Source organism: Pelobates fuscus, chromosome 3 (genome assembly GCF_036172605.1).
Source record: "Pelobates fuscus isolate aPelFus1 chromosome 3, aPelFus1.pri, whole genome shotgun sequence".
Classification (NCBI taxonomy): Eukaryota; Metazoa; Chordata; class Amphibia; order Anura; family Pelobatidae; genus Pelobates; species Pelobates fuscus.
The window spans coordinates 196117895-196142975 of NC_086319.1; the positions used below are offsets into that span (position 1 = coordinate 196117895).

Sequence of the window (25081 nt, forward strand, 5' to 3'; positions counted from 1 at the left end):
AAAGAGTCCAGCCGATTATTGGGTTTGGCTGCTTGAATTTCAACTGATATTAAACCCAGTCTAAAGTCAATATAAATATTGTCATTATCCAGTCGATAATATCCACTGTTTTCAGCCAACAGAATGGAATCAAGTTATAGTTAGAGAAATTTAGCAGGATCAACCTTTACAACTATTTGTGCCCAGACATTGATGCTGCTAGTCATTTAAATATAAGGAGAGAAAAAAGTAAGAAAAGGGGTACAAAAAAGGTTTATTGACTAAACTAAGATTTGTTGAAAACTTTCAAAGGAATTGCAAATGTTAAGTTAAAGCTATTTCAAAATAGAAAGCAAAAAAACAATTAAGTTTAAGTTGGAGATTTAATCCAGATTGACCACTTTGCCCTAAACACTAATTCCCAAAATGTTGACGACATACACAACAGATAGAAGTAGGGGAGTTTATTTTTCTATTTTAAATTATTATTATAAAATTATACATTCGGTTTTTCACCTGTTATGGCTAACTGACCCAACTCTGAATTTACGTACAGTAGATAAAATTGTAAAACACAATATCACTCTGTGGGCTTATTCACTAAAAAACGATGTGTGAATTACAAATTTAGGATAAACCAGTCAAGTTATGACTATAGCTGAATTGGAGAATTTTTGCAAATCAGCAATTTTGACATAAATTTCGCAATTTTCAATTCAGTTTGCTGGGCGGTGTTGTGGATCAGAATGTTGATCTTTGTTATATTCAGAGGAAGCCCAAATTGTTGTTACAAGTGCACTTGGAGAAGCGAGAATTAGACACCAGACACCTGTTGGTATTCATAATAAGCCTCTGATGTTTTATTCATCACCTGGGTTTTATACATTAAAAAGTAAGTGCTTACGTGCAAATACTCTTAGAACAGAAATAGCAAGGGAGTACAGATAAGACATAGGGATGAGCGCCATGTACACATAACAAATGAGTTTCAAGGTAAGAGAGAACAAAAAGATTAGAGTAGAGACATCTTAGGTGGGGGCTCTCTGCTCCCGGAACTTAGACATATATGGTCTTAAGTGTTGTTCAAGCATCAAGCATTTCCTAATTCCAAGTTAGCCAATTTTAATATAGGATATAATTATATGACACCTATAAGCTTGAGCCTTGGAATCAAGATAAATTCTATCACAGCGGCATAAATCAGTCACTTTCAAGATCTGTGATATTTCCTATCATGGCTCACGTAACGAAGAAAGGAGATCCCATTTGTTTTCTCAGGCTTCTTTGAGGTCGGAAGGTGGAACATGTAGGGCAACCCTAGCCATCTATTTAGTAAAGTGAAACTTCATAGTGAAATAAAAATGAATTTCAAGCAAGAGTAGTCAAACTAAAAGTTACATTCAAAGTGACTTTCAAATTCTAGGCCAAAGTGGGAGCAAAACTGACTTTGAGATTTTTTCCAATTTGACTTTTCTAGCCTTAAATTTAAAATACACTTTGAATTCTCACGTTAGTGAATAAACCTGAGAAACGTTTTCCAGCTCCGCTACTTTCACCTTATATTTGAAACTCACGTTAAAGTCTCACTTTAGTAAAGAACCTTGTAAGCAGCTCGGGAATCCAGTTACATCATTAAAACCACTGAAAAGTGAAGTGAATAACATTGATTATATCATTATAATGGCACCTGTCAAGAGGTGGGATTTATTAGGCAATTAGGCAAGTAAAAAGATCTGAGCGACTTTGACAAGAACCAAATAGTGATGGCTAGAGGATTGACTAGGTCAGAGCTTTTCTAAAACGTCAAGCCTAGTGGAGTGGTCCTGGTATGCAGTGATTAGTACCTACCAAAAGTGGTGCATGGAAAGACAACCAGTAAACCGACATTAGTGGACATGGGGCTGTCAACTACCAAAACCACCTTCAATGGAGATGTGAGCATCAGAACCTGACCATGGAGCAATGGAAGAAGGTTGTCTGGTCTGATGAATCACATTTTCTTTCAGATCAGGTGGATGAATGAGTGAATGTGCATCATTTACCTGGGGAAGAGATGGCAGTAGGATTCACTATGGGAATAAGTAAAGCTGGCGGAGGGAGTGTGATGCTCTGGGCAATGTTCAGCTTGGAAACCTTGGGTCCTGGTATTCATATGGATGTTACTTTGACACGTACCACCTTCCTAGAGATTGCTGGAGACCACGTACACCCCTTCATGGCAATAGTGTTCCCTGATGGCAGTGGCCTCTTTCATCTCCTTGCTCCTTAAGGGGCCATTTATTTATAGAGCTCAGGAGACGGGGCATTTTCTGCTTTCCTTTTAATATTATTAGCCATGCCATAATCAATTGGGTGTAGAAGGAGAGCACCCTCAATAGGTCTCAGCTGTTTTTATGTGGGTCTCAGGGAACCCCATGCTTCTATTTATTTATTTTATGGAAAGACCTGGTCAGTTCTCCATGTTATTACAAGCTAGCCATGTAAATTATATGATCAGCATTTAGACCTTATTTTACTTTCACTTACAGTGCCATAGAGGAGATCAGCGCATTGCAGCAAGGAAGGGGCTACATGCACATGTGTAGTTTGTCCAATCGACACCTTACACTTTATCACATTAGTAATAACTTCTTTTTTTACCATTAACTTTACCAAATTAGCTTTTTTTGAGCCTGTGAAACTGTAATGCCATTTAATGAATAACAAATGTTGTTACAGTTTCTATAGTTTTCTGTAAAGCACTTATACTCTGGAAGGAACTCTTCACAGATTGATGTTGCAGCAAATTTACATCTGTAAATAACAATTTTGGGTATAATAAATGGAGCTGTTAGTCTTCCATTCACTACAATTTTGTTTTTAGTGAATAAGCCCCAGCACCTCTTGCAGTTCATATTACAGTGTTTAATATATAGGCAATCAATATTGAATTTGTTACATTTTTATGATTTATGTGAATCCAGTGATATTTTAAGTATCTAATAATGGGACTATTAGTAGAAATATTTGGTGCCTGCACAGAGAAGTCCATTGCCACAACAAATCTAATCTTCATCCATTGCTAATTCAGTTTGGTTACTTATTTTTTGTGCATTTAATTTGCACTTTTAGTGTTTCTGGTTGAACTCACATCACTGAAACCTTATGTAAAAAAAAAAAAGGATATCGTAGTTAAACAGTATTCCAATTTTGAACTTTTGCAAACTTTTGATGTGTTTATTAACCAAGCTGTACTTCAAAGAACTGTGTCTTGGACCCCATTTCTGCTGCATAATTATTTATCTTCTCCTCAGTGAATTCTGGGGTGCTCAGCCTTTCTGTGCTGTGGTGAATACCGTAGCCAAAGTAGATCAGAAAACCTGCAAAAAAGACGGCTTCAATAAATATTCTGCACATTTCTAAAATTAATAATTAGATTGGTTCACTAGTGGAAAGTGGGTAGAAAAAGATTGTTTTCATGGCAAAAAAGTCAACGGATTTTTGATTCCAGTGTTTCTGCCTGCAGGAACAAATGCAGCCACATGGTGTGCTTCATAATGATGCTGGTATCACATCCAGAAGAAGAAGCACTGATCTGTACCTGAAGCAGACAGCTCAAAGATGTACTTGCGCTACATACAGCAGGCATGGAATCCTCCCGCAGAGGTAGGCAAACATGGGCGGCCACAATAGAATAGAGACTTGCTTTTCAGCAAGCTAATCAATCAGAGCGCTCTGACTAATATACTAGCCCCACCTGCTGTCAATAGCTTGGGGCAAGAGGCACACTAAAGTGTCCTCCAACTGCTTTTTTTCTTTAATAGCCCCCACCCCCCAGTTGGCCATAGGTGGGGGCACCATGCAACCTTATTATTACAGTGAGCAGCCATTGTAGTAGATATGCCTTCACCATGCCGCATGACATGTGGGGGCATAATGGAGTTTTATAATCATATTGGCCTTTTTTATTTTTCACTTATTAACTGTGGTGGTTAGTTAGGAAGTGCTGGCCAGACACCACATGGTTACCCATCAGATTGCCAAAGGTTTTTTGTTTACTATTTTCTTACTGTCAGTCCACACTGCCATCAGTCAAATAGTTTAGATTTTTAAAATCCAGAACCTGATTTTAAGCTACAGTTTTAACAATTCTGATCTAGATTTCAGCTGTTCAGCAGCGTTCAGTCCAGCAGAAACCCGACCCAAATTCAGACTCATTCAGAGCGTGGTTTGCAAAATCTGGACAATGATGTCTTGTTGTGGTTCTTTAGCTCTCTACTGCATGTGTTGTGACGTGTGCTTCAATATGGCTTGTTTAATTTTTTTGTTTGAAATTCGGTAACCTTGACTTGTCTTTTAATTTTTGGGATCTCTGTTACACTTAATTGCTAATATTAAAAAAAACAGCCAGTGAGAACACGCATTAGTAAAGTAGCTTCCCGTTTTAGGCTCTAAATGTTGGAGTCACAATGTAACATCGACAACAAAATATATAAAAAAATGTAAAAAGAAAATGAAAATAATTGCTTTGGTTATTTGTTTGCATGAACCTTACTTAAATCCTTATATCCCCATGATGTTTATGATCATACCCACTGCACTTGAACTATACATCATCTAACATCATTTAAAAAAAGCAGTATTGATGTGCATTTCTCTTACCAAGAATCATCCAGATAGCATAACGAAGCCAGGTGTCTGCGCTAAGCTGAACCATCAAATATATGTTAACCAGAATGCTAAGTACTGGTAAAAATGGCAAGAATGGAACCTATGTTATGAAAAAAACAAAAGAGATTACATTTAAAATATATATATATATATATATATATATATATATATATATATATATATATATATATATTCCTTTTGTGATATAGTTAATATTGATTATTTTTTGTATTATAAATTGAAACACAAAATGTATGTTGCAATTAAGGTAACAAATTCTTGTTTAAAAGATGACGTGATATATTCTTTGTGTACTATTTTGTAATACATACATATAAGTGAATATCTCTTTACAGGAGATATCTGTGGTTACCCTTTCTATATTGGGACAGTCATCTTTATATCATCGGTGGTCAGAAGCAGAGCTCATCTGACAAAAAAAAAAATGTGATGGTAATGAAGATCTATGATATCATCTGAGTCTCAAACATGCACTCTTGGATAGTATGAGACCTTCAAATTGAGCATGGTCTTGGCAGACAAGTGGTGTTTCTGACCAGTAATGGGTTAAAACATGGACACCACTAAGGAGCAAGAATAAACAAAAAAATACTGTAAAAGGAGTGAATAAAAAATACTATGAGCACCATAACCACTAGAGACCATTATACTAGCTATGTTGCTAGCAGGCTTCTAGTACTGTCCTCAACCTTTGTTTACAGGTGTTCATGATCCAATTCCTTGCTTCCGATATTGCTACTTTTAAAGTTACACATTAACAATGTCAATTTTGTCCAAACTAGGATTAGTTGATCATGTCAAGTGATGGTGCCGGCCAATCAATTGCGTTCAAATTCGGACAATATTGACATTACTAATGCAGAAGTGTTACTAAGGCATTGGCAATACTGTGAGCACCATACCTTGGGGGGCCATGAGTGCCGTGGGGGATCCTGTCAAATTGCTGTAAAATTGCTGAAATGTTTCATATAGAACATCACCAATAACCTGCTAGCACCATAACCACTATAATGGTTCTTAGACTAATCAATTAAATATAGTTTTTTCAAAATTATAGGTATAATACATGCATTTCTCAGTTAATTAAAGGGACACTGTAAGCACCAAAACTATTTTAGCACACTGAAGTGGTGTTGATGTATACACCATGCCCCTGCAGTCCCACTGCTATTCCCTGCCATTTATGAGTTAAAGCGGCACTATCATGCCAAACTTAAATTTCTCCTATTGTTTCCTCTTTTCTTCTTCTCTCTGTTCTGCTTTTCTTCCTATCTGATCTAGTTTTCTTTAAACCATAAGATAAAGTAGGGATTACTTTGCCTGGTGTATTTTTCTTACGCTTGACCATTTTTGACCAAAGGAGGAGCTTAAGTCAGCTCCACTTCCTGTGTCAAAGAGAAGGGTCAGTACTTTCTCTGACACAGGAAATGAAGCTGTTTGAAAATCCTCTTTAGGAGATGCTTATTCCTAAAACAAAACCCATTACCTGAATCCTAGGTTTCACTCCTCGTACAAATTATACACACCATGTACCCCAATACTAATTTTAACCCCACTCTAACTCTGAACCCAGTGATTCTAAACACCCATTATACCACAACAATAACCCCTCTCAAGATTTTAATATTTTTAATACTAAACATGTTTTCATCTAATTCTGACATTAAACCATATGTAATCTTGAACTCCCTTTATCTCAACCACTCCTAACATTGTTTATATACCTGCATACATTAACAAAGCTGCATAGACTCACATATTTACACACAACACATTAGAAATACATTACAATTAGCAAGATTGGTAAATAAATAAATATTTTGCTGATATCTGGAGCCCTCTAGTGTGGATATATAGGAAATTCCTACATTTGAATTTTCTTTGGCTTTGTCTTGTGTGAGGTCTTCTGGATGTGAGCCTTAGAGAGGCAGCATTTATGCAGCACTCATCACCTGTTATTCCCACCATTTGTTTTTGACCTTTATAAATTAACCTGATTACACACCGCAGCTGTCAATCGATCTGGTCCTGTTACTTCCTGGTTGTTTCACTCAGTAGAGCTACACACAAGAGGCAGCAATTTCCCGGAGCACCTGCCTTGTAAAGACTTCTCATTGAGCTGCAGTGGGAAGTCTGTGATTGGACAGCCACAGAAAGTCTAGATTGCATAAGAAGGGGAAGGCTTGCAAAGGCTTCAGACAAAAGATTTTGCAAGCTGTTTTTAGATATACCCCCAATGAAAAAGATGCATCATTAAATAAATGCATGTTTTCATTGGGGTTATATCCATGAACATTTTTTTCTTTTCTTTTTTTTGTATTTGGGCAGTGGAGTTGGGCAGTAGAGCGTCCTTTTAACCTCCCTAGCGGTATTCCCGAGCGTGACTCGGGGTTAATTTTAGCTGCCAGAAGCGGTAACCCCGAGTCACGCTCGGGGGAGATAAGATTTACTTACCTCCGCCGCGATCCGCTTCGGGAGGACTGCCTCACAGCCCAGGCAGCCCTCCCACGGCAAATCAGGCCCCCGGGGGCCATGTGATCGCTCTCAAAGAGCGATCACATGGCCCTCTATAGCTGGCTGTGGATCTGCCAGCAGGGGGACTGTTTGAAATATCAGACAGTCCCCCTGCTGGTGGGAAGTATAAAAAAATAAATAAAAGACAAGTGTAAAAATAAATTTAATATATTTTTATATATATATAATATGTATATAGATTATATATATAATATATATACATATTATATATATGTAATGTCATACAAAGTGTATTTTAATATTAATATAAGTATATATATTAATATTAAAATACACTTAGAATGACGTTACATATATATAATATGTATATATATTATATATAATAGATGTACATATATATATATTATATATAAATACGTATAATTAAAATAATAAATAAATAAAATAATAAAATAAATAAATAAAATATTGAAACAAAATTTAATATAAATTATATATGCATATGTAATTTCATTCTAACTGTATTTTGTTATTAATATATATATATATATCGGTAACAAAATACACTTAGAATGACATTCTATATATATCTATATATATATAAAATACAAATAACCGCAAATATATATATATAGAGATAAATACATATAATTACATAAAAAATTACATTAGTATACACGTAGAATTTAAATACCTATAAATGCATATATATTAAAATTCTACATGTATATTTAAATAATCTTTTAACGTAATTATGTGATTTGATTAATTAAAATTTGATTGACATGCCTGACATGGAGGCGGAACTGGGCGGGTAATTCAAATGCAAAAATGGTACCGCTTTTGGTACAAAATTCCTGACATAATCATACCGCCAGGGAGGTTAAAGTGCTGTAAGCCACTGGGCCTAAGGATGTCAGGAAAGCTGTCACTTGTTTATCAGCCCCTATGCTATTTGCTGTACAATTTAACTCAAATAGTTCGACCCAAGTGTCCTGATTATAGCATTCAGTGCTGTTATTAGCCTGTGTCAGTAACTGTCTCCAAATATTACTGAGACTTTGGCACATGGATTTTAGTCAACCTTTTATTCGGTCTGAAGAACATATCATCGTCACTAGAGGATTCCTCAGTAACAGCAAATACGGCTTCCGATTGTCACACAGAGACCTAAACACTCCAGGGAGTGAGCCCTGCAGTTCTTAAAGCTGCAGTAGCCAGCCCATGCACAAACCCACACAGTGTCCAGGTAGCAAGGGCCCTGCACATTTTCTTTCTGCTGCCTCATTCTTGCAGAACTCTGTAAACAGACATCCTAACACAATTCCTGCTATTTAAAATTTTCTGAATAATGGTTTGAGGCTATAGCTCACCACTGCCTTGCTAGCCCAGCCATGCTAGTGGCCCAGGGTGCAATTGCATTCCTGCCCTCCTTGTCGGGACTCTCATGGCCACTGGCCTTTAAAGACTACTTCAGAAAGTTTACTAAACTAGAGGAATGTCATGTACAAACCAAGAAGGTTATGTAGACATTAGACTCACCATGAAAGCAGCTTTACTCTGGTTTTGTGGTTGCCTCCATATGAGAAATGTGGCTCCTATGATCCCAACAACTGTAAATGCGAGTAGAATGGTGCACCATGCCCTGCCCGATAATATGCATTTCGACCCTACTGTCGATAACACACTTGCAATACAGACCAAGAGAGCTGCAAGTAAGTAGACATATATTTTATTATATATATAGTCAAGGAAACAAATAAGACTGTAGATAAACTACCGCACGTTGTCCCTATAAAGCTAATACACTTAGGACCTAAAAAAGCCAAACCCTCCATAGGCAGCTCAAATAAGGCAGTATAATAAAACACAGCTAATACAGTGATACAGATGTTACAATTGGTACCATGATACAGTGATAATATTGGTAGACTAATTTTATAACATGACAGGAGGCTTCGTATTTGCTTAAGTCTCTCTTTACTAGAACTCCACAGCAGCACAGAAAAAACAACCAATCAGAGAAAAGTTAGGTACTATAAAACTCCCCTCCCCATGCATCATTTCCTCTTTCTTTGCTGCTCCGCATCAGTACAGGTCAGAGTACCACTGCCTCCTGCTTATAGTGGGTGGCTTTGGGTTTTATTATGATTTATTGGGATTTATATTGGTATCTTAGTATATTTACTTATTTGTTATCTGTACCTTTTATTTAGTACCATGTGTTCTGTACTTCTATATATTATGTAATTTTTTTGTGTTATTGTCTGCTTATATATATGTCCTTCTTGCCTTGCATTTGCTTCCCCTGTCTTCTTAGGGATTCCTTCCCTTTCAGGTGGTAGTTTTAGGGGAGTTCTTGGGGGTTTCTCTGTTTCGCCCTGCCTCCCCCCCCCTCCCCTCGCTGCCCACTCTCCTTGTCCGCCATTTTCCGTGGGCTGCCTGCACGGTATAGGGGTTTCAGGAGACTAGCCTCTGGCTGCCTCCTGATTTCCCCGTTCCCCTAGTTCCATTCCGGCAACCGAGGTACTCGCGGTCGTACGCGAGTACCCGGCGGCCGTTCCACTCACACACGTGGCCGCCCCGTCCACCACGTGGCCGACCGCCGTGCTCAACTTCTTCTCAGAGCCGCAGGCGGCCGACCGGGTGGAGGAGAGTGCACCTACCCGCGGCCTCTCCGCCGCCCACGGTGGTCGGATCGCGGCTATTGTTGCCCCACTTTTTCCCCGGCGGATTACCTTCAGTTTTGATTGGAACGGAAGGCAATGTACAATATCCTATGTACTTTCTCCTATGTACTATATATTTACAGTGTGTATCTCGGATTACTGTGTATCTTAGGGCATTTTTCACATCAGGTGTATAGTACTGTGAGTTTTTTAGTGGATTATTTATATCCTATCTTCTGTGAGTTTTTATTGGCTAATATTCTGTCTTGCTCTGGTTTTCTCTGACAGTGTAGATCACATATTAGTTTTTACTGACAGTGTAGATCACAGTTTAGTTTTCTGTCAGTGTAGATCACATTAGTTTTTCTGACAGTGTATATCACATATTAGTTTTTCTGACAGTGTAGATCACATATTAGTTTTTCTGACAGTGTATATCACATTAGTTTTACTGACAGTGTATATCACATATTAGTTTTCTGACAGTGCATATCACATTAGTTTTACTGACAGTGTATATCACATATTGGTTTTCTGACAGTGTATAAATATCACATTAGTTTTACTGACAGTGTATATCACATATTAGTTTTTTCTGACAGTGGAGGTCACATATTAGCTTTGCTTTGCTGACAGTGTATACCACATGTTAGTTTTACTGACAGTAGATATCACGTATTAGTTTTGCTCTGCTGACAGTGTATATCACAGATTCTGTGAGTTTTACAGACAGTGTGTATCACGGTTTACTGTGGGTTTGTTGTCGGTGTATATCGCGGATTGCTGCGTGTTTCTGTTGACTGTGTATATCGCAGATTGATGTGAGTTTTGCTGACAGTGTATGTCACGGATCGCTGTGAGTTTTCTGTGAGTGCCTGATGGGATATGTCACAGGTTATTGTGAGTTACAGGTATATATGAAATCAGTTTCACTGACTCTGTACAGGGTGTTTACAGTGCCAGTTAACTCTAGGATTCATCTCCTTCTCAGTATATTTTTTCTGTCCAGCTGGAGGTCTCTATGAGACTACTCTGGTATGATTTCTCTGTCCATGGCATATATTTCTCGCTTACAGACCTGGCTCTGACTCAAACTGGTATGGGAGACCAGTCTACGCTGTTACCATCATTTTTTTTTTCTTTTACCAGATTCCCGGGGGAATTCATTGAGTTGGCTATCGTTAACCCTACTCCTGGAAGTGCCCATGGTCACAATACCCTTCAAGTGGTATGATGATGGTAATCTATAATATGCTAAGAAATTTCCAACAGATCTGTGTGTACATGAGCATACCAATTCACAGTTTAAGGAGAGTATTGCTCAGTGTATCTTGCATTCATGGACATTATAGCCTCTGGTACAACTTCCACTTATACCCAATACGAATGGAATACCACTATTTGCCTGCTGGGCATTTAGGGACTGCCAGTCCCGGTTCAGGTTATTCATACGGCATTACGCTGCCTATGGGTTGGCGTCTAGAGGTCCTATGTCACAGGATGCTCTGAGGATCTGCTATTTTTAGGGACCTCTACTGAAACTCGGAGGTCCCCATTACTCACTCCATACCCATTGTAACGCGCTACGGAATCGGAGGGCGCTATTTTGAATAACATGTTATCATAATATAACAATAATACACAACCCAGGATTGACCTGCTATGTCTGTGCCCATAAGAACGGCCTGCTATGTCTGTGCCCATAAGAACGGCCCGCTATGTCTGTGCCCATAGGAACGGCCTGCTATGTCTGTGCCCATAAGAACGGCCTGCTATGTCTGTGCCCATAAGAACGGCCTGCTATGTCTGTGCCCATAAGAACGGCCTGCTATGTCTGTGCCCATAAGATCGGCCTGCTATGTCTGTGCCCATAAGATCGGCCTGCTATGTCTGTGCCCATAAGAACGGCCTGCTATGTCTGTGCCCATAAGAACGGCCTGCTATGTCTGTGCCCATAAGAACGGCCTGCTATGTCTGTGCCCATAAGAACGGCCTGCTATGTCTGTGCCTATTAAGACGGCCTGCTATGTCTGTTCCATATTAAGACGGCCTGCTATGTCTGTGCCCATCTGTATGGCCTGCTATGTCCGTGCCTAGTTGCTTGGCCGACTACCCTGTGCCCATTCGTTTGGCCTGCTGGGCCTGTGCCCTTCTGACGGGCCTACTCTATTGGTGCCGAACCCCTTCCAGGCCACAGGCCTGGGGGGAATATCACTGAGGAAATGCCGATGCCCACCAGTGACATGGAAATAGACAGGTGCCCAGACAGGCACCATTGCCATACTATCCAAGAGGACACCAGTATACGGCCATCTGAATATGGTGGGTAGGGTGTAGGCCCTAATCCTCATGCCTGAAGGGCAGGGTTTTTTATAAGGACCCCGGTCATACATCTCCAGGGTAAACTTCGCACAGGCAAGGATCGGTGCTCAGACACCTAAGAAGAACGCAGTGTTTTTCCTTGTCTTTTACATCTACCTCCGTATCTGCTTCCCGGTATCCTTAGAGGTATCGGTAGTTATTTCCCACGTTAGGTTAGCTCCTGGCTCTGTTCAGTGGGGCTTACCTGTCTTACCTTCCGGCCTGCTATTTGCCTTCTATCTGATCTAGAATTTATGTATCTTTCTCTTGTCTACGTTATTTATTTATTTTTATTTTTTTCGTTTTCGCGACTTCTTTTTCCTTTCGCTCGGGTAGTCGAGAGGCCTGACTTGACCTCCCCCGACCTCCCAGGCGCTTGTGGATTGCGGAGAACGTCTCCAGCTTTCCTCGGGCTACCAACGGTCGTCCTGGACCCCGCGCGCACGCACGGGATCCGGGTGGTCAGTTGGTAGTTTTTTTTTTCATTGCTGTTTCTTTCCGTAGATTGCCACCAGCCTTATACTGATATTGGTATTTGGTGTAACCTGCAATTGGTCACCCTGAGTCTCTAGGGACCCTAGTTTGGAACACAGGAGGGTGCGACCCTCCATCATCTCGGCTCTCTCATACACTCGACACTCTACGGGGCCGGCCATTTGCTCATCAAACAGGCTTGTACCTGTGCGAGACATCGATGACTACATAGAGGGGCGTCCCTCCTGCATTCAATTGGATCTGACGTCCGTACTACTGATTTCGTTATAGAGGACTGCCTAGTCATACAAGATATACATATTAGACTGGATCCCTCTATTCTATCTCCTGTTATGGATCTACTGGATCCAGACCGCTCTAACCCACGCAAGACATTCTCACTGAGGTATAACGGGGGGAGACTCCCACTTATTGGCACACACTCCTGGTGATGATATAGCTAACGGATGGTCCTCAGGTATTACGTGAGTACAGATTTTGGTATATTCTGCACCATATAAACAGAGGATTGCTTTCTGTTTTTGGATATCCAGACCATTGCGGAAAACTGCGCAGACAGTTTCTCCCATATTTAGGTCACAGGAGACACGGAGTCCTTCATAGAGCGAATGGGCACTGCCCTGCTCGAGTAACAAGATTAAGGAAGGCCTTTTACCTGGTCTGAAGGTAAATCGCTCGCATGGATCACATGGCCAGACCGGTAGCCCCGGTTGTATTGAGTACTCCGGCCATTACGATCTTGGGATGAGATGACAGGATTACCCCATCTCCTCGGAAGGCATACCTGGCGATCAGGGTTCGGAGATGGGGGTCCTCCGTCTATACTCTATTTATCCCTCACGGGAGCCGTTCGGTTCTGGATTTGCACTAACCTACTTTTCAACTACCGTCATGGAGACCTACAAGACTTTATGGGGGTACCTGGTGTTCCCCGACTCCTACTCAGACACCTTTCACTCTTAGACGAGGACATATCTGGTTAGAAATCTGCACTCCGGTTTGGCTCTGCCCATCACTTTGATTATTCCTTGGATTCGCTACTCCCAGAATAGTCGACCACCGTTCCTCCACACAAGTTCAGTTCGGATCCCTGAATGGACGTCCCGTTTGGAGTCTTGCAGCTACTGCGTCCGAAGATTCCAATATTCCGAGTGACCTGTGTAATCACTTGGGATACGGCTAGTTTGATCACTCTCTTGCCTGCATTATAATTTATTCTCGGAGGAGACATCTTACCGAGTAGGCCAGGAGGAATTGACAGGTCCCACTCGGTTTTATTGCGATTGGGTGGTGGTCTTAGACGCATTACTTGAGATGGAAGATCTGCCTGCAAGGCCACATTGCCAGGTGACCCTGGCACGATCGGTGGAGCAACCTTATACATCAAGAGTTGAGACATGGCGGCAGTGTCTTATCGCGGCTCTAGGTCCGCAAATGACCTTCGAAATTTTATGACTGCAAGGAAATGGCTAATAGGTTCAGTTTGCCAGCTCAATGGACCAGCTGGTAGGTAACAGGTCGCGACCCCATGTACATTGGATCTATCAGCAGAGGATGTTTTTCCGTTTTTTGGGATACTTCATCAACTGGCATTCCCATCGGTCGCTGCATTGTCATCTATCGCAGTTGGAAAGTCCATTTCGGATTGCTCGGGTAACCCCGAGTATAGGTACCAGCGAAACAAACAGCGTTGGAGTTGTTGACTGAGCGTTAAAACAGCAAATACGAAGCCTCCTGTCATGTTATAAAATTGTAGATTATGCTAGCTTTAGTGTACCTATAATCTTAATTTTATTAATGACAGGAGGCGAGTATTTCCCACCCATTCTTTTCCCACCCTTGTTTTGTGTTAAAAAATTGGATTAATCAGGTACGTATGCAACTTTGTTTGTTGTCTCTACCCGTGCGCTACCTGTCGCCTGTTCTTATATCTATGTTTATTTTTCATAAGTAGGGTTGAGATATCTACATATTAAGGTTAATTTTGGTTGATACATTGGGTACCTACATGTTTATTCAGATTACATTTCATTGGATAATCAACCTGTTCGATTCTGTTTTTCTCTCGTTTCAGTTTACAGTCCATCAACACTATCTAGTTTGACGGTTACTCTCGGATGGTGGACGTCGTTATATTCATCGTATCTAGGACTTCGTTTCTTCCCCATGATGTTCTCTGCCTTTTATTCTGTTTTTGTCGCAGCTTGAAAGAGGAAATGATGCATGGGGAGGGGAGTTTTATAGTACCTAACTTTTCTCTGATTGGTTGTTTTTTCTGTGCTGCTGTGGAGTTCTAGTAAAGAGAGACTTAAGCAAATACTCACCTCCTGTCATTAATAAAATTAAGATTATAGGTACACTAAAGCTAGCATAATCTACAATTGTCTTAGACTAGCTTTTTACATTCTTCATTAAACTATAAATGCTACACTGATTACTGTTGTGACTTATTCTACAAAATCTATACTGCATATATTTATTCTCACTAGTGTCATTTTGTAGAATGAGTTTATGGATACGCTCTAAAAGATAGTTATGGTGCAAGGAATAGCCTGATGCCTTGCCTAAGTAGTCAAACGTTTGATGAAAACATGACAACTTTCCTGCAGTGTGACAACTAAGTTTGTTTGTTTATTCCTGTTGCTTTACGAACTAGTCCCAGCTCTGCACCACTAGTGGCCCCCCTAACCACTAACCTTCATCATCCTCACCTGCCTGGGCTAATCAAGAAGCTACAACTTGCCACAGAGCCTTTACAATGAAGTTGATGCTCATCCTGAAAGACTTCCGTTCCTGGTTCCTGTAAACGTTCCTGTGGGCCTACGCTTCTATCCTGCTAACCAGCTTGATACCAACCTGTTCCAAACCAGCCTAACCTATACTTCTACTCTGCTAATCAGCTTAACACCAACTTGTTCCAAGACAGCCTAACTTACACTTATACTCTGCTTTATCCTGCCAACCAGATTGATACCAACCTGCATAACACCAACCTGGACTTTGCCTCTAATATTGCAAGGTGCTATTTCCATACATTATCAGTACTCATTCAAAAAGGGGGCTAATTCACTAAAGTCTTCTTTTCTTATTTTCCTTCTCCCTATTATTTAATTTATAAGATATCCTGCTGTTTTCTATTATGTCCAAATTCACCAATAAAGCCTCTGATGTTAACACTGGCCAAAGTCTCTTACCTGACCTACTCAAGAGCATGACAGCAGTCCTCCTTCACTGAGCTTAGCCAAACTGGGAAAGTAGGAGCCTACTGGCAGAGAGCGCTCAGCTGATGCTCTCAGCCAATGAGCTGGCCTGCATGACAGGTCTAAGCTCACTGGAGATAACAGAAGCTCCTTGCAAGAGCTTTCAAACTCTAGAGAAGGGGTTTGTGGGTGTCTGGCGAACCCCATGCAAATTTTGAAACCGTTGACTGCTTATTGTGGGAGGGTGCCAAGACACACCTGGCACAATAGCCTCTACAGTGGTCTGTAGTGATTATGATCCTTGGAGTGATCACAGTGGTGGAAGTCAGAGAGGCCAAAGGAGTGAGCAGGGGGAAACGGTGGCCCGCCTGTTTAGGGTGTCATGTGATACCTTAGTATCTTGCTGACACACTCTGACCGGTCTGCAGCCCCATACACCGCAAACTGTGATGCACTGTGTGTTGTGGAACATTTCTATCATGGCCAGGATTACGTTTTAACAATTTGAGATACAGTAGTTCTTCTGTGTGATCAGGAGATCAGGAGAGCAAGCCTTCACTCCCAACGTGCATCAATAAGCCTTAAGCACGCTGATGCTGGTTCACCGGTTGTCCTTTTCCTGCTCCATTTTTGATAGGTACTAACCACTGCATACCGGGAACAACCCACAAGATTTGCAGTTTTGGAAATGCTCTGACTCAGTCGTCTAGTCACTTAGATCTTTTCTCTTGTTCAATTTTTTGCTTCCAACACATGAAATTCAAGAACTGACTATCCACTTGCTGCCTAATATATCCCACCACCTTACAGATGCCATTGCAACAATGTTATTTACTTCACCTGTCAGTGGTTTGTAATGTTGTGGCTGATCAGTGTGTATGCAGTGTCTCTATTTCCTGTAAGTCTCACCATGTTGCAACGTACACCTCCCAGAAGATGGAATGTACTAACCTATTGTAAGGACGCTGCGGGTCACCAGTGTTGTGGAGTGTCTTGAAGGCAATTTTGCAGTCTGAATTACTATAATCTTGTTATGATCCACATTGTCACCTTTTGTTGCCTGATCCAGGTCTGTTTGTGATTGATATCTGTGGAAATAACAATGAACAGTTACACAATCATTTACATATGATAGAATATCTGATACATGTGCTAGCATCATTTTTTGTTGTTTGATTCAGAAACGCAAGGCCTCATGGCCCTTGGGCTGAAGAAAACATTTCTCACAACAGTCCCTCTTTCAGAAGTACAGTCCTGACTTTGTGGTTGTCCCGCGGTCCCACTTTAGCTCCCTGGTGTTCTGTATTCGTGGTCAACATGGGATCTGTTAGGTTGGTCAGCCCTTTAATTTTCTATCGCAAATGCATACCACCCAATATTAGGATGTATGGGAAAATAATGGGCCTAACGACATCCAAATCTTGATGATCTCCAAATGCATGTATAAATATATATAAACCTATCTCCAGAAAGCTACATAGTTCTCTTAGCGGTTTTACATCCAGTAATTAACAGCAACTTTTGTCTGGATGTACAAAATCCAGTGAAACACTTGCCAACTTTTTTATAGGTTAAAGTGGCTACTTTAGAAGCACCATCAAAGCAGAAACATATATAATGATATTGTAATTACTTCTTTATAATGATATCTTCCACTTTAGTTTTTTACTATTTATCAGTCTCTGTCCCCACTCTTGCCTACTCCAGTCTAATTTTCTTTCTCTCATTTAAACTCATCACATTGTTTTCATTCTAGCATTTGATTGGTCTTTACACCTCTCTCACAAATAACTGTTTTGCCACCTGCCTATGAAAAACTACTGTTACCCCATAATCCATATGTCTTCCTTCTCCATCTGTCTTTCACCCTCTACAAGTTCCCCACCTTTCTCTGTGTTTTTAATCTGCATGTACCTCACCTGTATATTCCTTGTTTTCTGTCACTTCTCCCTTTAATAGACCTGTCACTTTTTCCTTTTTGTGACCCCATGCACCCTTCAATGTCCTGATTTTCATAACTGCTCATCTTGTTCTACCCATTTCGGCCCCCCTTGATATTGTTCCCTTTCCATTTCTAACTTCTGTTACTTACCCCTTCCTGGTGAGCAGTGTGTGCTGCCAATGGCCTCTTACCATGTGCAACTATTTGACACAGAGTGCTGGTTAGGATATGAAATTATATTCCATAAACAGCTCTCTGATTCAATTAGAAGGTGCAAGACCTGATGGAGCAATGAGAGGAGTGTGCCTGAATGTTACTTGCTGTTAAAGAAACACTTTATGGTTAGGAATACAAGTGTGTGTTCCTAATCCTATAGTGCCCTAGTCACTGTTTAGATGACTTTAATTACTTTTTCTCCCTCGTAGCACTGGTCTCAAGGATTCAACTACATCTCTTTAGCTGAGCTCATTGAGAATGATGGTCAATCCAATGTTTTCCCATAAATAAAGCATAGAGAGGCTAGTATGCATGTATACATGAGACCATCTGATTTAATAGTGGGGTTTAATTTCACTATTTCGCCACTATAGCAGATTAATCCTGCAATGAAAACATTGACATTCCTGCAGAATATATAATGCATCTTTTAGTCCGCGTGGGCCTTTCAAAGGGGCATGGGCCTGAAGCTGCTAATTCCTAACATCCACTTTTCCAGTGAACTACTGTACCACTAGACCTGAGTCTTGTAACAATAGAGTATATTATTATGATGGCAATACAAGGACTATTCTGGGTACAAAGTGCTAAACCATAAGAGACATATTTGTTTCCATGGTGATTGCGCTTTATTTTGGATTTTGCCCCAGAATAGCACCTGGTCTTACTTTGATACATCTTCCCCACAGTTGGCTACTTTAAATATCTTAAAGCTGTTACAGCAGCTGAAAGAATTCAAGAAAATATATTAATCAATCACATACCACAGTGTTTTATGCAACTAACGTGAAATATGTTTCCAGATTATCATATACTAGAATACACAGTGTAAATTACCTAATGATAGTTGATTAAAGAACATCTTATCTATACTTGTGATAGCAGAATGTTTTGGCTAAAAAAAACAACCCACAATAACATGTTATCCCCTCACTTTTGCCAATCAGTTCTTGGCATTGATTTAGCATGTTTGCTAAAGGTTTGAGAAGTGTGATTGACATGTAAATAGCAGGAGAATGTGGCAATTTACAAAGTCTTTACAGAGCAGTATATAGGTCGCTGTATAGCATGCATATAGCTGTACACAGACCAGTTACATTTAAATTAGCTTATACAGATCGTTTTGAAAATAGATTGTATCATGTATTTGTTCTAAAGCAATTATATTGCCATTGACCTTTAAAGGGTTCATAGTAACACTGCACACACTGCTGTGATGTGGATGGCTAATATAGTTAAATATCATTAATATATCATCATATAGTCTAAAATCCTACAGACCACTATTAACTGCCGGTATCATTGACTCATAGAAGGGCAGATCAATGGATTCATAAGCTATATACCAAAGTCTGAGTACCATATGTACCCAGGGGCGTACCTGGAACATTTGGCACCCAGGACGGATCTTATATTTGGCACCCTTCTCCTTCCCCCCCACCCCCCAATATTAAAATGTAAAAAAACATGTGGGAATGAACGTAGAGGTGAGTTTGCATGTAGTGTTGGCATTTGAATGCAGGTGTGCATTTTTGTGTAGTGTGTTTTTTGAATATGTGGTGTGTTTTTATGTAGTGTTGATATTTGGATGCAGGGGTGTATTTGTATGTAGTGTTGGCAAAATGCTGAGATGTATGCAAATATACACATATAAACACACTGGAACACATGCAGATACATAGACACACAGATGCACACACTGGCACATACAGATACACAGACACATAGGTATACACATGCAGATACAAAGAAACACAGTCATGCACAGATACAGACAAACACTGACACACATACAGATAGATACACAGATACAAACACACATATAGATACAAACACACACACTTACAGACACACATGTACAGAGACACATAGGAACAGACACAAATACAGATACACGCATACAGATACCCTGACACACAGACACACAGATACAGATACACACATAAAGATACACAGGCATAAGTGTGTGTGTGTGTGTGTGTGTGTTTATTGTAAGCAGTGTGTGCTTGTGTAGTGTATGCATGTGTGTACTGTATGGTGTGTGTGTGTGTAGTGTATGCAGTGTATGTGTAGTGTGTATGCAGGGTGTGTGTGTGTGTGTAGTGTATGCAGTGTGTGTGTATAGTGTGTATGCTGTGTGTGTATAGTCTGTGTATAGTATATGCAGTGTGTGTGTGTGTATAGTGTGTATGCTGTGTCTGTGTATAGTGAGCAGTGTGTATTGTCTCTGTGTGTGTGTGTCCCCTCCCTGACTCTTACCTGTGTCCAGGGAGGGGGGGCACACTACATTCCCTGGTGGTCCGGTGGCACAGTATGGTTGCCCAGTGAAGAGGGGCCCAGAAGTCTCCACATCCAGTAGCAGCATGTCCTCTGTTCTCGCAATCCGTGTTGCCGCAGGCACTATTGTGGATCGTGACAACAGAGGATATGCTGCTGCTGGATGTGGAGACTCCTGCAGGCGAACCAGCCCCTCCGCCTCTCCCCCCCCCCCCCCCCACTGCAATCATATCTTCTTAAATCTAGCTAACAGTGAAGATCTGGGAATGGCCTGCTGGGATATGGGGCTGTAGTAGGGTATAGGAGCAGTGGTGTGTGTAAGTGGCGCAATGTGTGAGGGGTGCAGTGTGTGTGAAATGTTCAGTGTGTGTGGGGCGGGGTGTAGTGTGGGGGCAATGTGTGTATGGGGGGCAGTGTGTGTGTGGGGCAATGTGTGTATGGGGGCTGTGTATGTGTGTATGGGGAGCAGTGTGTGAGTGTGTATGGTGTGTGTGAGAGCAGTGTGTGTGGGGGCAGTGTGTGTGGGGGGCAGTGTATGTGTGTGTGTGGGGCAATGTCTGGTGAGGAGGGTAGGGGGGCTTTTTTATATATATATATATATATTTTTTTTAAATAAAAATAAATTTATGTCCCCCTCCCTTCTTACCTTTACTGAGGAGGAGGGGGGATATTTCTCCATCCCTGGTGGTCCGTGGGGAATCCCTGGTGGTCGCAGTGGTGAGAGTGAACTCTAGCCCATAGCTGCATGCTGAGCTCCCGGGTCCTCTCTTCCTCCCCTGCCTGCTGCCATCTCTGATGAAGGCACATTGCAGGGCTGGCGCTTGGACAGTGCCAGTCCTGCATTTGCCGGCAGGGGAGAGCATCGAGGAGGGGATCTGCCAGTGCTTGCAAGTGCTATTTTACCTTTTCTTTTGCCATTTTGACTTCTTGAGTGAGTCAAGGTCTTTTTGCCCACAGCACTGCCTATTTGCTATAATTCTACAGTTTCAGATTACTTTCATTACCTTAGCAGTAGGACACAAGCAGATACCAATGTGTAGGCAAGCAGGGTTCCAATAGACATCATATCAACCAGAGCCTTCAGATCAAAAAGGAATGCCATGAGAGCTGTAAGCAATAAAAATTAGTACATACGTATGTAAAACAAAACCAACACTGACAAATGTGTGGTTTCTTGCTAATGACATGTTATACAGGGAGCCTCCTGTACATTTGGATGAGAAGGTCTCAATTGCTGTCAGCCTGATATGCTGGCACAGGGTATGTTGTTAAAAACTCTGGAATTTCATGAGATCCGATGCTTTTGTGGACCTGAGGAATCATCCTGCATAGGAGGATTTAGCAGCTAATGCCTAGACTTGTGCATGGTTCAGCCGAATCACTTTGTCTGGAAAAAAACATTTGGTAAGGGTAGTCCGATAGTTGACCAAGTGGTGGATTATCTTGTCTGAATATCTTAATGCAACATATTCGTGGAAATGATTCAGATGAACCAAAGAGACACAAATATGGGCCAACTAGTGTACTGCAAAATATAAATATTATGTACAGATTATGCCATTTGCTTCATAAATATATATAAATATATTTTATATACCCGCTATTTACGTATACATATATATGTATGTATATATATATATTTATATTTATAAATATAAATATATATATATATACATACATATATATGTATACGTAAATAGCGGGTAAATAAATATATTTATATATATATATATATATTAATATTTGTTTATTTTACATCTCCTCCTTGCTTTTTTTCCCTCTATTGGACACTTCTCACTCGATCTGGATGTAAAATCAACATTTAGTGGCTGTCCCCTATCCATATTTTATTTCCCCCATCATTCATTTCTCTTTTTTTTGTCAACAGGAAGAAATTCTGAATCACAAAACAATCACATTTGCTCTTCTATGGTGCAAGTAATTTGGTTATTTTTATATATATATATATTTATATATATATATATATATATATATATATATATATATATATATATATATATATATATATATATATATATATATGGTAGAACTAGAGCCTATTGTTTCCAGAGAACCCTAGGTACCCCATTTTAGAAATAAAGCAGCAGATGCTGCTCAGGAAGGGCATCCTTGCTGTTGCCAGGAATCACGCAAATGATCTTTGGAGCATCAAAGTTGTAAATTGGAACATAGAACTGTAGAGGCAATTGTGAGCTTATATTCATATAACTTTCAGCAACAATAGTGGAAGATGGATGTTACATAAATGTTCATCTAACTTGTTACGCATATGGCCTAAATGTAACATCAAGGTCAAAGTGTAAAATAGTAGGACTCACTATTGACTTTTGAGAATATGCTTAGGCCATATGCAACAAATCATTAACTAATCAATAATTAATGAACACAGCAATACAGGCTAATTGTCTATTGACTGCATATATATTGTATTTAGAGAGTGTATTAATTATTATTGATCGGTTAATGATCAATGCTATATAGCCACAGAATTGATAAATGAATGATCAATTAATGACTGTTACAGGCATTTAGCAAAAGAGTTAGCATATGTCACTGTGTTCTTGTTTTGTAATGTTGGCTTTTAGTGTGGATTCATTTTGCAATTACCACATTCGGTACACTTTTTCTCATGGGTTTGCTCTGTTTTCGAGATATTTTGCATGCATAAAAGTAGTTTTGACCTGATTTTCCCAGATGTATCTACCTGGTGAGATAGCTATGGAAAACAGGCTTATCACTTACGAAAAATCGATTTACCGGTAAATGCAAAATTGCAAAATATATTGCATATCCCTGTTGGCACATTCTTAGTGGTGACAACAGACAATAGTAACATACCATCTTTTTCATTGACTTGCCTTTTTTATTGCATATTGCATATAATTTTGACCCTAGCGCACTAGGATATGTTCACATGTAGTAATATTGCAAAATAATATTTGCAAAATAGAAACCAGCACTTACTCTCACACGCATCTTATTCTAAGATAGAAAAATCTGATCATAAAACAGTGAAACATTGTTATTCACCTGCCACAACTCCCGAAGCCATGGTGGCTACAACTGGGCTCTGGCGATTGCTCACCCTGGACAGTGGCTGAAAAAGTAATCCATCTCTTGCCATTGCAAAGAGAATCCGTGGCATAGGAAACATGGATCCCAGAAGACTAAAAAAATAATTGAGGGATGGGGGATAATAAGTGAATGAAGATTACACAGTCAGCAACAAACAAAAATCAGGTGAAATCTAGGTGTGTGTGTTGTCTAAACCAGTTAGCTCATTGACTGTGAGTGATCAACTGACTTCCTAAGACAATGAACCAACCCTTCACTGCAGAATATAGCTCAGGAGAGCTAATGGAAGCACCTATACAGGGCTTATCGAATCTCTGTTGGCTGTTGAGGGCGGCAGCGCGCAGCGGAACCAGATAAGAAGTCAAATTATTCTAAAATATTTTTGAGGGGATGTGGGGAGAGGGATAGGGCACTAATACTTTTATAAAAATACAAAATATCCTAAATTGGCATTTGTAAATACTTATCCATGTTAGTTAGAATGATCTTTCCTCCTTTTGTTACATTCTAAATGTTATTGTTTCCTTTAATATATATATATGTAAATGTAAGCTAGCTGTGGGAACCTTTTCAGGTGTAATGAATCATTAAAATCGGGTTACAATATGATACACTGTCTAACTTTATATGAATGTTGATGATTTGTCACAGAAACAACGGGGGCTTCAAGTAAAAAGACTGACTAAAACTGGCCTCGATTTAATATTGTAGGTAAGCTTTACAAATGGTTCACTCTTTTTGAATAAACTTTTAAAATTATTTTTTAAACATATTAAAATATACAAAAATATAACATGTATAAAAACATATATCAATGTATCAAAAAAATCCCAACATATTATAAAATTCTAATATTTTTCATAATATTACATAATTTTATAACATGACAGGAGGCTTCGTATTTGCTTAAGTCTCTCTTTACTAGAACTCCACAGCAGCACAGAAAAACAACCAATCAGAAAAAAGTTAGGTACTATAAAACTCCCCTCCCCATGCATCATTTCCTCTTTCTTTGCTGCTCCGCATCAGTACAGGTCAGAGTACCACTGCCTCCTGCTAACATTAGTGGGTGGCTTTGGGATTTTAATTATATTTTCAGTGTTTCACTTATTTTTATTTGGGGACTTGTTTGTGTGTTTCACTTTATTCACCTCTGCCTATTGCTCTGGGGTTTGTGGGGAGTTTGTCTTTATTTTGTTATCTCCTCATCTTCATGGGATGTTTTTCCTTCTCTGTCCCCTTTAATTTTGCCTTCTCTGTTCCCCTGGACCTCATTCCTCCGGTCGCGGGGTGCTCTGTTTTTTCTCACACCCGCCGGCCGGAGGCTTTACACGTGGCCGCCTGCCGGCGGCTTTATCCGCGGACCGCATGTCCGCAGGGGGAAGAGGGAGCATTACGCTGCCCCTCCTGTGGTTCTTCTCCTCCGGTCGCGGTATTATGATACCACCGACCGGAGGCTTTACCCGCGGACCGCATGCCCGCCAGGGGAGGAGGGAGCATTACGCTGCCCCTCCTGTGGTTTGCTTCTCCTCCGGTCGCGGTATTAGGATACCGCCTACCGGAGTCTCGGCACGTGGCTGCCTACCTTGGCCGGCTCAATCCGCGGACTGCATGTGTCCGCCGGGGGAGGGGAGGGCAATTGCAACCCGCTCGCCCCCCCGACCCCTCTCCTCACTGTCATGCCAGGTCTTCTCTGATTG

General features: G+C 40.4%; 1 protein-coding gene across 2 annotated transcripts in view; it reads right to left on the reverse strand.

Annotated features, from left to right (window-relative positions):
* Positions 1-408: 408 nt before the first annotated feature.
* LOC134602711 (cationic amino acid transporter 2-like) overlaps positions 409-25081 on the reverse strand; it is a 59007-nt gene continuing 34334 nt past the window's right edge. For both annotated transcript variants that reach the window (XM_063447868.1, XM_063447869.1), the window contains exons 7-12: positions 23337-23473; positions 21290-21392; positions 16802-16938; positions 8668-8834; positions 4621-4729; positions 409-3338 (exon numbers count right to left, since the gene is read on the reverse strand). In XM_063447868.1, coding sequence (XP_063303938.1) covers positions 3199-3338; positions 4621-4729; positions 8668-8834; positions 16802-16938; positions 21290-21392; positions 23337-23473 — 793 coding nt within the window. In that variant the 3' untranslated portion in view covers positions 409-3198. The remainder of the gene's footprint in view (positions 3339-4620; positions 4730-8667; positions 8835-16801; positions 16939-21289; positions 21393-23336; positions 23474-25081) is intronic.